This window comes from Momordica charantia (genome assembly GCF_013281855.1).
Source record: "Momordica charantia cultivar OHB3-1 chromosome 11 unlocalized genomic scaffold, Mcharantia_2.0 BLBB01000011.1, whole genome shotgun sequence".
Taxonomy (NCBI): Eukaryota; Viridiplantae; Streptophyta; class Magnoliopsida; order Cucurbitales; family Cucurbitaceae; genus Momordica; species Momordica charantia.
Genome location: NW_028275159.1, coordinates 9,703,681 through 9,718,725, shown reverse-complemented (window position 1 = coordinate 9,718,725; position 15,045 = coordinate 9,703,681). Strand labels below are relative to the sequence as shown.

The 15,045-nt window shown below is 35.0% G+C and overlaps 1 protein-coding gene across 1 annotated transcript; it reads left to right on the top strand.

Annotated features, from left to right (window-relative positions):
• The first annotated feature begins 1,202 nt into the window (after positions 1-1,202).
• On the top strand, positions 1,203-9,377 carry LOC111021142 (apyrase 2). Its single transcript, XM_022297993.2, has 9 exons — positions 1,203-1,588; positions 1,719-1,847; positions 1,945-2,001; positions 2,107-2,199; positions 5,011-5,216; positions 5,963-6,054; positions 7,547-7,761; positions 8,845-9,034; positions 9,114-9,377. The coding sequence occupies exons 1-9, from the start codon at positions 1,310-1,312 to the stop codon at positions 9,242-9,244; spliced, it is 1,392 nt and encodes a 463-aa protein (XP_022153685.1). The 5' UTR covers positions 1,203-1,309; the 3' UTR covers positions 9,245-9,377.
• The last annotated feature ends 5,668 nt before the right edge of the window (positions 9,378-15,045 follow it).

Here is a 15,045-nt window from a genome sequence, read left to right as displayed (position 1 = left end):
TTGACTCCTACTATAGAAACTGAAAAAGGGTCGAATTTCTTACTCGAACATTTAAAAGGAGTTTAGGGAGTGGAGTAGGTTGATCTCTTCTTGCCCTTAGAAAAAGAAAGTATTGTACTGATTTGACTCCTATTGTGGAAAGGTTCAGGTTTCTTACTCGAACATCCAAGAGGAATTTGGAGAATGAAGTAGGCTGGTGTTGACAAACCATAATAAATTCTCGATGTTAATTATTTATCTAACTTTATGCTCTCTAATTTTTGTAATTAATTTATTTATCTTCGATTGCATGAACTAATGAGTACAAATTTCTACTTTTAATTTTATTTGTTGATAATTATTTAATTGGTAGAATTTATTGAAGTGTTTGCACTTCCAATTTATTACTTTGAGATAAAATTAATTATTTGTAAAGAGTGTGTTGATTTGATTAACTAAACCATCGCATTAAAAAAGTTATTAATGTTCCATTGAAGTTTATTAACCTTCCTCTAAGTTGTCATATCAATTTATATATAGATTTTCCTTTTATTTTTTACTAAAAAGATATGGATTTTTCCCACGTGATTTCTGCTTATATTTGTGGGCCAAGCCAACCAAAGAAAGACACTGAAAGTAGTGGGAGCACGTATGTTTTTAATCACGTGACACTTTTTTTTTCCACCTAAACATTTTATATTTTCTTGAGCTTTTTCCCTCCCAACACTTTTTTTTAACAAATAAGAAAAATTATTAGTGGTGCTATGGGAAGATAAAATGGAACCAGACTAAACAACTGAGAGAAATTGGGCCAGGAGGGGAGTGAACCCACGGAGACAGTAATCTGACGACTCAAGTCGGCCATAGTCGACCAGACCTGGAGTTCTCGACCACCGGTCAAGAACCCTGATGGGGTTCTCTCTCGTACTCTCTACTTTTTCATTCTAGAGTCGGAGTCCATATGGCAACAGTTAGGGGCGGACAAATTCCTGCATCATCGCCAAGTTGTATAAATAAAAAATAACAATAACAAAAATGAAAAACAATTAATTACAAAATTATGGATAAATAGAGGGAAATGATAAAAGTTGTAAATGAGTTATTACATAGGTGCGAGGTCAATCCAACAAGGAACGAAAGATCATCCCACCAATTAATTCCATTCAGCTTAATCAACACGTTGTAAAAAATAATATAAAAAATCCACCAAATTTATACACGAGCCATTCTTTTTCATTTTTTTAGAGGCCAAGAAGACAAGAGGATAACTCGCCGGCAACTTCCCCTGAGGCTTACCTTCTTCTCCGTCGTGTCCACAGCCGCCGTCGCCATGGCCGAGACCGGAGCCAAACGGCGGAATGAGTTCTCCACCCTGCTTATTCTCTCACTTTTAGCCATCCTCCCTCTTTCCTCCGCCGGTGCAAACAAGTTCAACCTCCGCAATCGCAAGATCTCCACCGTCGTCGGAAGTTCTTCCTCCGTTAAATCCAACTCCACCTACGCCGTCATCTTCGACGCCGGAAGCTCCGGCAGCCGCGTCCACGTCTTCAACTTCGACCACAATCTCAATCTCCTCTTCATCGGTTCCGACATTGAAGTTTTCTCACAGGTAAACACCACAACGCTCGCTCTTAGATTTCTAAATTTCACAACACAACGCACGCTCTTGCTCTTCGATTTCAAAATTTCGAATCTATTTCGCCTAATGACCTCGATGAAGCGATTCCATTGTTCTACAGATAAAACCGGGGCTGAGTTCATACGCCGACGATCCTCAGAAAGCCGCGGATTCTCTAATCCCCTTACTGGAGATAGCAGAGAACGCAGTTCCTCAAGAACTGCAATCAGTAACACCTGTTCGCCTCGGGGTTCGTAAATCCTCCATTCTTCACTTCTCCTCCCCGAAATTTCTCGAACATCTTCCATTAAACGCGCATTCCATTGGATCTCCGTCTCTGTTTTCAGGCCACGGCAGGGCTGAGGCTTCTGGAAGGCGATAAATCTGAGAGGATTTTGGAAGCGGTAATTAGCGATTCCGATTCCGATTCCGATTCCTTGCTACTGAATAGTACTCTGATTCTTCGCCGGTGATTGATTGTTTTTGTTGAGATGAATTCGTTGTTTCAGGTTAGGGTTCTTCTGAAATCGAAGAGCGGATTTCAGTACGACGCCGATTCGGTTTCGATTCTTGACGGAAATCAGGAAGGTTCATATCAATGGGTATGATTTCTTCACGAATTTGCTTTCTCGTGTGATTTTGTTGTGCTGCAGGAAGCAGTGACTTTACTGGCCTTCATAGTTATTGGCCAATCCCAAATCCCCCTTCGTTTTTTTTCTTTCTTTCTGGAAGATGTTTTCAATTACAAATTTAAGCCTTATAATTATTACGTAATTTTACGTTTTAAAAGTTTCAATTTGGTTTATCCTATTCTTTAACAAGAATATATTGAAATCAAGTCCAAACTGTACAGACTAAATTAGTAATTTACCTATTAAATTATTAGCGTTTTATTAATAAATATATTTGAATGTTTTCAAGGTTGGATATGGAAAAATTTTTATAAATAATTTTAAGGGGGAAAAAAAACTAATTAACTACTTCTGATTTTTTAGTGTTCTTCTAAGTGAGTCTGATGTCAATAAAGAAAATATTTTTAATCAATTAAGATCTAAATTTTAAAATTTACATAGTGTTTAGTCGTATAATCGAATTTGCTTTTGAAAATGTTTATAGAAAAAGCATTTAATTGATGTTTTATTTTAATTACTTATAGAAAAAATGATTCCCCAAATCATCTCAAACTTTCTCCCCCTACTTTTAAAATCATTTTTAGTCATGTAGAATTTTCTAATTACTTTTAAAGTTCAATTGCAGTAACTTTTTAACGGATTCTAAGTTTATCTATATAAATTAGATTTTAAAAATTAAAACTAAAAGAAAAGTAAAGAAGTAAATAGACGTCTAGAGATTTAATTTTATCCACACGTGTTAATTTATGATGTCCTAGAGCTTAATTTCACCCATAACAATAAATTATGGCAATTAATTTATAGTCTCCATTCTCCCTCATGATTTTTAGACTACAACCTTATTTGAATTGTTTTGTATTTATTTTAAATTAGTTAGTCAAATTCTTTTGAATATTTAGGAGGGAGATAAAAGGATACTAAATTAACCAAAATAATTATAAAACTAATGAAATTTGAGTGAATTATTATTTTAAATGTAAGCCTACATAATGTTTATAAAAAACAAAAAGTATTTCCAAGTGCTCTAAAAATTTTCGAAAGTACTTTGTAGTTATATAATAAAATATTAAAGAATTTTAAGTGAGTACAATTTAAAATGGCTGAGTTTGAAATATTTTTCTTTTTGCTTTTATAAAAGAATAGAATTTGACAATTGTATCATGAATACAGGTTTCTTTTTTTTTTCTAGCTAAATAACATGTGGAGCGAAAATTTTAACTTTCTACCTTTTCTAATCGATGATAGATAGTTTAACCAATAGATCTATGTGAGTTGGCATAAAAAAATTATACAAAATTTACTTTTTTATAGTTTATTTTAATTCATGTTTGTAAATTAAAAAAACAATATATATTTTTCCATAGTTTTTAAAATATGCAAAAATACTATATTTAATATTTAATTTGGTCTAAAATTTTTGTAATCTTCCAAGCTTTTGTCTCCATATCTCTTAAATTTTTTGTCTCACCTTCTAAAATTTCTCTCTAAAATTGTTGAGATTGAGATGGGTTATTTACTTTTATATATATATATATATATCATGTTTTTTCATCATAATTACTTAATAAATTTTCGAATATATGTTATTAATTTGGTGATTCTGAAATCATTTTTGAAATCAAATATTATTCCTTCAAGATCGTGTAATCAAACATTAAAAAATTATATAAAAATCACTTACACAAAATCACTAATCTCTTTTTAGTTAAAATCACTCATTCTAAAATTATTCATAAATTTTGCTTAAATTAGTCTTTTGGACTAATGAATCGGTTCAATTTGGTTAAATAAAAAATCAAACCGTACTTGTAAAGATCAAATCCAATTGACCTGAATCAAGCCGGTTTAAAATTGAAGAATTGAAGAATTGCAATTGAACTTTTTTCAAATCTAAAGAATAAAATGAACCTACCATCAAAATCTAAACACTGAGGTTTTATTTGATAATCATATTGTTTTTAATTTTTTATTAAAAAAATTAAGATAATAGCCATTGCTCACATATATATATTTCTTTGTTTTGTTATCTTTGTTCAAAAAATTCAAATCTACGCCAAATTAAGATTTTATTTTTATTTACTTTTTTTCTTTTGTAAAGCTTAGCTTAAAAATTAAATATATTTAAAAAAAAGTAAAGAAAAATATACTAGAAAAAATTGCAAGGAATTGAGCATAAATTTCAAAAAACAAAATCGTTATAAAATATGCCCTAACTTTGCAGTTTAAACTTAAGGATATTATTCGAGGTAAAAATTTTGAATCTAGGACCTAAAACCTATAAAAGGATAGTACTTGTACCATAACCGACAAGTTTGTTCAAGTTGTATTCAATAAGGTCAAATTACAAGTTTAGTCCTTAGATTTGTGTCTATTTACGTTAATGAACTACTTTAAAATTTGTCGAATAGACCTAAAACTTTCATTTCTATACATAATAGGTCATTGAGCATTAAAGGCGTTTAATAAACGCTAAACTTTCAACTTTGTCGTCCTTGCGACCTAGTTTGATATTAGAAATAAAATTGAATATTGTGTATAATATAGAATCCAAAACTTTCTATTTTGCGTTCAATAAGTCCCAGATTTTTTTAGCACAAAATTAAAAGTTTAGAGATTTATTAGACATATTTTTAAAACTTAAAAATATATTAAACACAAAATTGAAAGTTACGCATAAAGTTGAAATTAGTTTGGGAGAATAACCTTGTAATTTAAATTTGATTAAGAATAATCGAGAAATGAAAAAGGCATTTATTTATATATTTTGTTTCTGGGATGCAGTTGACAATAAACTATTTGCTGGAGAAATTGGGCAAGAAATATTCAAACACAGTGGGAGTAATTGATCTCGGCGGCGGCTCTGTTCAAATGGCATATGCAATTTCCGACCAAGATGCCGCGAATGCGCCCATTCCTTCCGATGTAAACACCAAATTTGTTCAAAATTTGTACATCAAGGATGCTAAATATAACCTCTACGTCCACAGGTCTTACTCTTACCCTTAACTCTCATTTTACCTTGTTTCGATTATCCTTAACATGTCTCTCAAGATCATGACTCTTTTGACTTATCGATTTTGATCGGATCCTAATTTTCGATTGAATGTTCGTTTGAGTGTTTTGGACTCTGATACCATATTAATATTCATGGGGTTTAATCTCAAAATCAATTGTTTATGAGAGGAGTAGTCCATGTCTATTATAAACCGTTGTTAAGTATTTTATTTTATTAATGTGGTATCCTTAACAGCGTTCATATCTATTATAAATCTTGGTAAGGTGAAGATGATTTGTGGATAAGTTATGCTAAGGTTGGTTAAAGGGTTTACTCGTATATAGAATATTTGTTTAAATTCTACTAACAAAATATTCACTTTTCAAAAAGTTACGGAAATACATAAAAAATAGACAAAAGCTCAAGCTACAAGAACCCAAGTGAATATTTCAAACCAGCGACAAAAAGTGACACTTATATAGGATCAAAATAAGATTCAAACCAATTCTAATTTAGTTGTTCAACTTTTAAAGTTACTTTGGTACGTGTTTTAGGTCAAGTTTCTTAATTTTAAAATATGCTCATGTTATAATTCCTAAGGCTTGCATAAAAAATTATTTTAATTCTTGTATCCGATTTTAAAACATTTTGAAATGGTTGAAAATTATTTTTATGCAAATAATGGTTGAAATTTTTTGAAATGGGGTGAATTTTATTTGATTTATTTTTGTGAATCAGTTATTTGCATTATGGTTTACTAGCCTCCCGAGTAGAGATTTTGGAGGTGACCAAAGAGCTTGGCAACCCTTGCATTTTAGCTGGTTATGAAGGTATTTTTAACTAAACTTACATATGCATTTTAACTTTTTTTTTTTTTAACTTTTTTTATTTATTTATAATTTAATAAATGTAGGAGAGGATTTGAACCTCCGACCTCTTTAAGTGTTGTTGGACCATGTTTTGTGCAGTCTGATTTTCATAAGTTACGTGTATGAAATCTCAAGTAAACTGTGAGAAAATATATGGTTTCAATTTTGTGTGTAACATCCAAAGATTTCAATTCTATCCTTGAGCCAAAATTAAAACCAGTCCCATAGACTAGATTAGAGTCACTTTTGTTCTATTATAAAGAATTATATCTATTTAACTCATGTACTTTAAAAAAAAATTCTAGTAAATCCCGAGATTTTTCAATTGGTGTCTAATTGGTCTGTGTCATTAATTCCATTAGTTTTATGTTCTGAATCCACCTAAAATAAGCTCATAAATATAGTTAAGGCTCGTTTGATAATGTTACTATTTCTTGTGTCTTGTTTTCAATGTTTTTTAAAAAATAAGATCATTTTGCAATTAAATATGTTTTTTGTTTTTTTTTTTTTCAAAACATTCTCAAAATTTTATATAAATTTTAGAAACAACCAAAACAAGTTTCATTTTTCTTTCCAATTCTTAATTTGTTCTAAAACGATTGTCTTATCATACTTGAATTCATGGATGTTAGGATCATGCTATTCATTTGGAACATTTTACCAAAGGAGCTCTTAATGTTTCACTTGATAACGTTAATAGTAGAGACATTTTAGATACAAAGTTGAAATGTAGGCATCTTTGATAACGATTTCGTTTTTAATATTTTAATTTTGAAAATTATATTTATGTTCTCACCATTTCTTTGGTATGTTTTTCACATTTCTTCATAAGTTTGTGATACATTTGAATTCTTAGTCAAATTTTAAAATAAAAAACAAGTTCGTAAACTACTTTTTTTTTTTTTCAAACTTTGGCTTAGGATAACCAAAAAAACAAGACATAAATAGATCCGTTGTAAGCTTAATTTCCAAAAACAAAAAATCCACAACTAAAATATCTTCAAAAGGAAAAGTCCTTCTCAAACGGCCCTAGTAACCTATTAGAATCCTTTTTAAAATGCACACATGAACTAAATAAACGTTGTCTAAAAAATTTATGCATTGCCGAGGGGGCCTTAGTAACTTATTGGGATAAACTTTGTTGCCGATGCAAGAAAAAACGTCGCTTTTCACAACATTTTCAAAAGCGTCAAGAAAAGATCTTCTCTCGACGTTTTTTCAAAAGTGCGGGAGAGAAGTTTGACCAAGTTGACGCATGAGACCTACTTTATCCTGACACTTTTGAACAACGTCGGTAATGCATCGAGAATACTATCTTCTCCAAACTTTTTGTTACTTACGCTATATAAAAACGTCGAGAAAACTAATGATTCTTGTAGTGGTACAAGACGAAACTCGTCTTTAATTTAATTTAACCCTGATGGCATGGTCTCTGTTTGTGTGGTTGGTATAGGAACATACACGTACGATGGAAAGGAATACAAAGCATCAGCTTCCCAATCAGGGTCGAGCTTCGGTCGTTGCCGGAAGGTAATTTTAGAGGCGCTCAAAATCAACGAATCTTGCGGCTACAATGAGTGCTCGTTTGATGGTATTTGGAGCGGCGGCGGAGGAGCCGGCCAAAGGAATCTCTATGTTTCTTCCTTATTCTTTGACAAGGCGGCTCAGGTAAATCCAACTCCACCCTCTCTAGAGTTTAATTAGTTCTTAAAATTTCAAGCATTCAAGTGTTTTTCTTTAAAAGATGATGAATAAGTTTAGAACTATTAGACACGGAATTAATTGAAAAGTTGAAAATATTTATTAGACACGAGATCGAAAGTTTGAGTTCCCTTTCATGATCATTTCCTTTTTGGTTTTCTGTTTTGAAAACTAAACTTAGCAACATTACTCTCACAGCATGTGTTCATTTGTTTTGTTATATATTTTTTATAAGTATTTTTAAAATTTAGGCTAAATTTTAAAAACAAACAAAAGTTTTCAAAACTCGTTTTTGTATTTTAAATTTGATTAGCTAAAATTTTAAATATGTTTTGATGAGAGGTGAAAAACCGAATTACTGATGAAATTGTACAAAAGCAAGCCTTATTTTTGAAATAGTTATCAAACGGTACCTTAAAGATTTATCAGATACTTTTTAAAGTTCAACGACTTTTTAAAGACTAAACTTGTAATTTAACTTAAAAAATTCAAGATAGCTTATTAGTTCTTAAGACTACTTTGATGGTTGTACTAACTTTAGCTCTTAGTTTTTTTTTAAATTTTGATTATATTTCCAATTCTTGTGATTCTTAGAAAGGTTTTTATTATTAACTAAACGATAGTATAACATATTTATTAGACAAATATTTGATTGATTTGGTATAATATAATAGTAGGTAGTAAAATGAATTGGATCCATAAAATATAATGGCATGCTCATATGTCAAATCAACTTTTATTCTTGATCGTGCTTAATCAATCAACATTTATTTCATAAATGTCATGTCATCATTTAATTAATATCATTAATGACAAAGTAGTTGTTAGACTCATAAAGGTAAAATTCAAAAATATAATTGAAATATTTTTGACAAAGTTTGATATTTGAAATTTCAGTAAAAAACATTTCAGAAACTTTTTTTTAAAGAAAATTAATAACCAAAAAAGCATGTGTTCATGTACAAACAAGTATGATTGTGAAAGGCAAAACGCTCTCGAACAAAATTGTTATTAAACGAGTCTTTAAATAATGATATTCAATTCAAACAGGTGGGTTTCATCGATGGCAACCAACCAGAAGCGGCAGTGAAGGTCATAGAATTCAAGAAAGCAGCCATGCTTGCTTGTCAAACTAAATATGTCGATGCAAAATCTAAATACCCTAATGTTTACTCAAGTGATGTGCAATACGTGTGCATGGATCTCGTTTACGAGTACACACTTCTCGTCGATGGATTCGGTACATTCCTTCCCGACTCTAATACTCGTTAACTTAACAGGTCGATTACAAATATTGACGTATTATATATCCGTGATAGGCATTGATTCTCAAAAGAAAATAACGTTGGTGAAGCAAGTGGCATATCATGGTTCCGTCGCGGAGGCTGCATGGCCATTAGGCAATGCCGTAGCCGTCGTCTCATCGTCCAAGTACTCGGCCGCAAATTAGTAGCCAAGCTAAAATGGGAACTTGTTTCTGTTTTATTTCTAAGTAGCAATAATGGGACTTGATGAAGCTACAAACTTTGTCGAGGACTATGGTTTAAAAAATGAGAAATAATCTTGGACTCTCCTTTCATTTACTTTGATATGTTATCCCTCCCAAAAATCATTGCTATGATTGATTTGATGGTTAGAGATGCTTGGTAAATTATACCAGTATAAGTATTAACATTCATGAGTTCCATCTAAAAAATAATTGACAATGAGAGGAGTAGCCCGTGTCTATTATAAATCATTGCTAGGTCTCGGGATCCTTAACATGCTCCTTCAAGATCGTGGTTTTTTTTTTTTTACTCATCGATCTTGGTCGGATCCCATTTTTGGACCAGATGCTCGTTAGGTCTTTTCTCTTTTCAATGTGGGATCTTTAATATGCTCCTTCAATATCGTGATTTTTTTTTGTTCATCGATCTTGGTCGGATCCCATTTTTGGACCAAATGCTCGTTAGGTCTTTTCTCTTTTCAATGTGGGATCTTTAATATGCTCCTTCAATATCGTGATTTTTTTTTTTGCTCATCGATCTTGGTCGGATCCCATTTTTGGACCAGATGTTCGTTTAAGCTTCTGGGCTCTGATACCATATTAACATTCATGTGGTTCCATCTCAAAACCAATTGACAATGAGAGGATTAGAGTAGCCTATGTCTACTATAAACCCTTGCTAGGTCTTTCCTCTTTTCAATGTGGGATCCTTAACATACTCCTTCAAGATTGTGGCTCTTTTTGGCTCATCGATCTTGGTCGGATCTCATTTTTGGACCGGATGCTTGTTTGAGCTTCAGGCTCCGATATCATATTCACATTCATGGGGTTTCATCTCAAAACCAATTGGCAATGAGAGAATCAGAATAGTCCATGTCTATTATAAACTTTTGCTAGGTCCCTTCTCTTTTCAATGTAGTATCCCTAACAATAACAATAAAGTCTTGAGCAACTCTCTTTTATTGTAAGTCTGTTGCAACCTAGCAACCCATGTGCCAACGGTGTGCAAGTCTATACAATATGGTTGTAGCAAGTAATAAAAGACCGTCTCCACAGGTTGAATTAACTAAAGTGCTGGACTTACGAAGTAATGACCAAACAAATATGCTTTTACTTCTTTGCTAGGCTAAACTAAGATCAACATATAAACGAAACAAAACATTGAAATTAGGGGGAAATAAAGACAGATATAAACTGGCACAAAACAATTTACAAGTATAGTTCAAGGTAAAAAGGGGGGAGATTGGCTCATTTTAGTCTAGTACTACGTACCTGATGCTCTAGTATCGAAATCCTACTGCAGCCAAACTTGTTATTCTTATGAACTATCTAGATTTTGTTTTCTACATGTTTTGTTGCTTTGACAAACCATAAACTCAAATTTTAGGTAATGCTAGGTAAATCTTATTTGAAAATATAGATCTAACACCAAGCAAAGCAAAACACACACCTATTTGTTTATCCAAACAATAAAAGTACTAGCAGTTCAAGGATGTTGATCAAACATTCAAGAATTTCAAACACTTTGAAATAAACTTTACTCGACAGGAGTTATCAACCTCCCCTGAATAGGTTTGGCTCAAATACATTTAAAAAAATGTTGAAAAGGAAGAAATAACACAACACATACCGAATTAACAAAAAGAAAACACAAATTGGTCTTCCTTTTAAGCTACTGGATCTAGATGCTAGCCACTGTTCTTCTCCTTTCTTGTGTCAGCCAGCTGTCCAAATATTCCCCTTTCTTGTTTTGTACTCCTTCTTCTGAAATTTCTCTCGGGATTGCTGTTTTGGACAAATCTTTTTTAAGTAGTTATATTGTCCTTTAAAATTAGGGCAACAACGCGCAGGTTGTACAGACACATCAGTAAAAATCACACGTGAAATAAGTCTGCGTTGTTTGCTGTTTCTGCTTCTGAACCTGATACTCCAACATCACAGGGGATTAAACTGAGAGAAACCAACTACTCATTGAAAGTTCTGAATGCTCCAGCTGATATGATCATATTTGGCAACAAGTCATTGGAGCCACATCACGATAAGAAGATAGCACCACCGCACGCTCAACGTCATCAAGTGTACGCTAACCTCTCATGGAAATACCCCATGTGCGCATGACATCACCCTTCGTGCGCGCTTGCACTCCACACGCAAGCATCCGTGTCCATGCACGCCCCGCAGCGCATCCAACCGTTCACCTTCGCACATGCCCGCGCACGCCTCACGCCATCCCCATGTCGGGCATGCCTAACCCCACAAGGTAGCGCCCATTTGCCGTGCGCGCCTTTGCTAGCGCCCTTTTCCAGCCGCTTGTTGCCTGCCGTCTATCGGCCATGTCGTACGCACCCACCTTTGCCAATGCCCGCACAACGTCATTGCTATGCCACCCACGCACGCCATCACGCCCAGCAACACTCCCGCCTGTCGTTACCCTGCACGCCTAGTGTCACGGTCGTACATTTTTCAACCGTGCGGCGCCATGATCTAAGCTCGACCATGGCCAGCCTTACGAGGAACTCTAGCTCCAATCCACTTTTCGCGCCCCTTTGTGGCTTCGTCGGACCTTAGGCGAGGTTCTTTTTTCCTCGACCGAGCTTCACTTGCAGCGGAATTCTCACTTGTCTCGGCAATGCACGTCGCCCGTACGTGCATTTAAACTCTAACGCGACTCTAGCCGACTTGCCTCTACGCTAGGCCAAGCCCCAAGGCTCTACCTTGCCTCTACTTTAGGCCAAGGTCTTCTAAACGCGACGTCGCAACTTGATTTCAACCATCTTGGTTGTCGGCCATTCGGCCGTCCCGCTCCTACGATGAGCCAGGACCTTACTGTGATGAGTTCTGACCCATAACAGGGCCATAACGAGCTTAAAATGCCAACCGGGTACGACCGGGAGATTCCTGCCGCTTAATTATGTCAAAACTAGCTTATCGGGCCCATCAGACGCCTCTAAGACCATTCATACCGAGAAACTAGTCAATAACGGGCTAAACGGCCTTACCGGGTACTGCCGGGATGATTCCTGCCGACTTTTGGACAAAGAATGATTAAACTTGACAATCGGGATGAGTCTTTCCGCTTACCGGGCCAAGACTAGCTTTTTATCACTTACCAGGTGCCCACTGGTACCTTAGGATGCCACCTCAGCATCGGGATGTCATCGGGCTTCACTGCTCAATTGAGCACGCATACCGAGAACCAACCCATGTTCTTGTCTTTAATGATCGGGACCTTCCGGACATCCAAGCATCCGGACACTATCGTGGCACGACGACTCTTGCGCCCGTGCCGTGTCGTTCGAGCATACCGTACCGCATAGGGACCCCCGTGGTGCAACCTCCGACACATGGACCGAGGCGCAATGCCGGCACACCCGTGCCACCCGACACTGTCCTCGAGTTTACTATCCTCGGTGGAAGTCGCCCAAGACACTCGTCTTGTAGACGCTCGCCCTCGCCATGACACACACATGTGTCATGGGGTGGCTCGCTTAGGCCCTAACATGGCCCAGGGGTGGTGGAGAGCCAACACCATGCCTCCCCCTAAGGTACATTTTAAGGCAAACTTGGTCTGGCAGGCATGAACGTCGAAAGTGGCGAAGAGTCACTCGCCAACGTAGAGTGCACGTCTGAACTCCGATTGACACGAAACTTGGCGTGCTTACATATCTCACTAATATGCATCTAACTCTAAAGCCGCTCGTCCAAACTCTCGACGGAACCCCAACTTCTAGGGTCGTGGCCAGGCCCCAACTGGCCCCCGTTGAGCTTGTCACCGACACCACTGACATCGCCTTCGCCTTGCATTCTGCATACGCCTTCTCTAGGCATTCTTGAGCACATCCATATGGTGTGATAGGTGATGCACCATCCTCCTTGGTCGCATCACGGCAGTTCTCTCTCGGTCCTCGTCATGACCCGATGGACGACACATGCTTGTCGCTGACACTTGCACACTACGTGGGCGTCACAACCTGCTCTCTACTAGTATGGTTGTGACACATAGCACCCATGCGCCAAGCCTTCGCACGTTTCCCGTTTCCCCAGCCCTTGGCGCCTTGCTTGCCTTTGGCTTAATTATCAAGTTGGAATTTTAGGAGAATATATTTTCAAATATTTTGTTTTATTTATCTTCCTTGGATTTTAGGTTTATTTTATTTACAAAAGGTCATTGTCCTTAGCCTATGAATAGGCATGTACCCCATCTGTTTTCTCCGAAACCTTGTCTTGTGCAACAATCCCCAAGTGTTGCCGGCCTTGAGCAAAGCTCAAGTTAATCGACTGCAAAGGTAATAATTCATCTAACCTTTCCCTTTCAAGTTGAACTAACTATACAATTGGAGTAGTCCATACGTTTGGGTTGTCGTATATCACCAGCATTATTTATACCTAGCCCAAAACACCTAAAATCAACGAACTTTGTATACTTCACGAGACGAAACTCATAGAAGTCTAATTCATCATAGTAATTAAGCATTGAATACACATACAAAATAGAGCTAAAGTCCTCAAAAGCACAACAATTTCTTCTAAAATAAGGTCATGTGTAAAAAAGAAGCAACTAATCATAATATTATCATGTTCATGGTTAGGAGTGCAAATAAGTGCCACATTAAGCCAGAGAAAAGGGAAGTTCACGGTGCATAAGTGAGAACAATTATTTCTATTGAAATAAGGTTGGCCTTTGGGGTGAAACCAAAAACTTATGCTTAAAGCGGATAATATCATACATTGAAGATAGATACGGACTCGTTCTTTCCATGTCAATTAAAAAAAATAGTTTAATTTAGATTATAGATTTAAACTTTTATACATATTACATGGTCAAGGATCCCACTTGAAAAGATAAGAGACCTAACAAAGATTTATAATAGGCATGGACTACTCATTTCATTGTCAATTGATGTTGAGATGACACCTATGAATATTAATAACTATCCATTTCCGTCATCATCTGTAAGTCGATGAAATTAAAGACTTTGGTCGCACTCCCAATAGCATCCCCAATAAATATTTGATATATATATATATTTGTATATATCTTGATTAAATGCATCTAATCGATTAATTTATAATTTCCAAAGTGCATTTTTTTTTATGTATTTTCATATACGACACTATTTGCTTAACTTCTCTCTTTTTTATAATAAGGTCACGACTTGCAAACGCTAATAATTAAAATGACACGAGAATCATAATGTTGAATTAAATATTTGGAATTTATAAAACTGATTAATAGTTTATAAGTTAATAACTAATAAATTTTCTTTCTAAAAAGACATATTTGGTTGTTATAATTAGCTCTAGTCACATTTTTGTGGAAAGTTGTGCATTTTTAATGGCTTCTTAATTTTGAAAGGAAGCCACCAACCGGTCTTAAATGCGCTTACTCTTATATAGTGTGCATCTTCTGGTGAAAGTGTAAGGTAGACGAACTTTACGATTTTATCGAAGATTTGACTATATATGAAAATTTTGTCGATCTGAACATAACTCAGCGAGTTAAAGCACTTATGTACTACGACTGGAAGGTTGTGAGTTCAATTTCTCCTGCCTCCATATGTTATGTATTTAAAAAAAAAGACTATATGAAAATTTTAAAATATTTAAGGTTCTGTTTACCTATTAAGAATCGGAATGAAAACCAATCAGAATAGGAATGTTATTCTGGTGTTGTTTACCAAGAAATTTTCTAAAATCAGAATCAGAAATCTTTTGATGTTGTTAACTAAAGCTGTTTAGAATCGAAATAGGAATTAAATACATAA

What these genes read in the sequence shown, in the direction of transcription:
- LOC111021142 (XM_022297993.2), top strand. Translation starts at nt 1,310, where the DNA reads ATGGCCGAGACCGGAGCCAAACGGCGGAATGAGTTCTCCACCCTGCTT. An exon ending in ACATTGAAGTTTTCTCACAG is followed by an intron (nt 1,589 to 1,718) that starts GTAAACACCACA and finishes ATTGTTCTACAG; the next exon opens with ATAAAACCGGGGCTGAGTTC. An exon ending in CTGAGAGGATTTTGGAAGCG is followed by an intron (nt 2,002 to 2,106) that starts GTAATTAGCGAT and finishes TCGTTGTTTCAG; the next exon opens with GTTAGGGTTCTTCTGAAATC.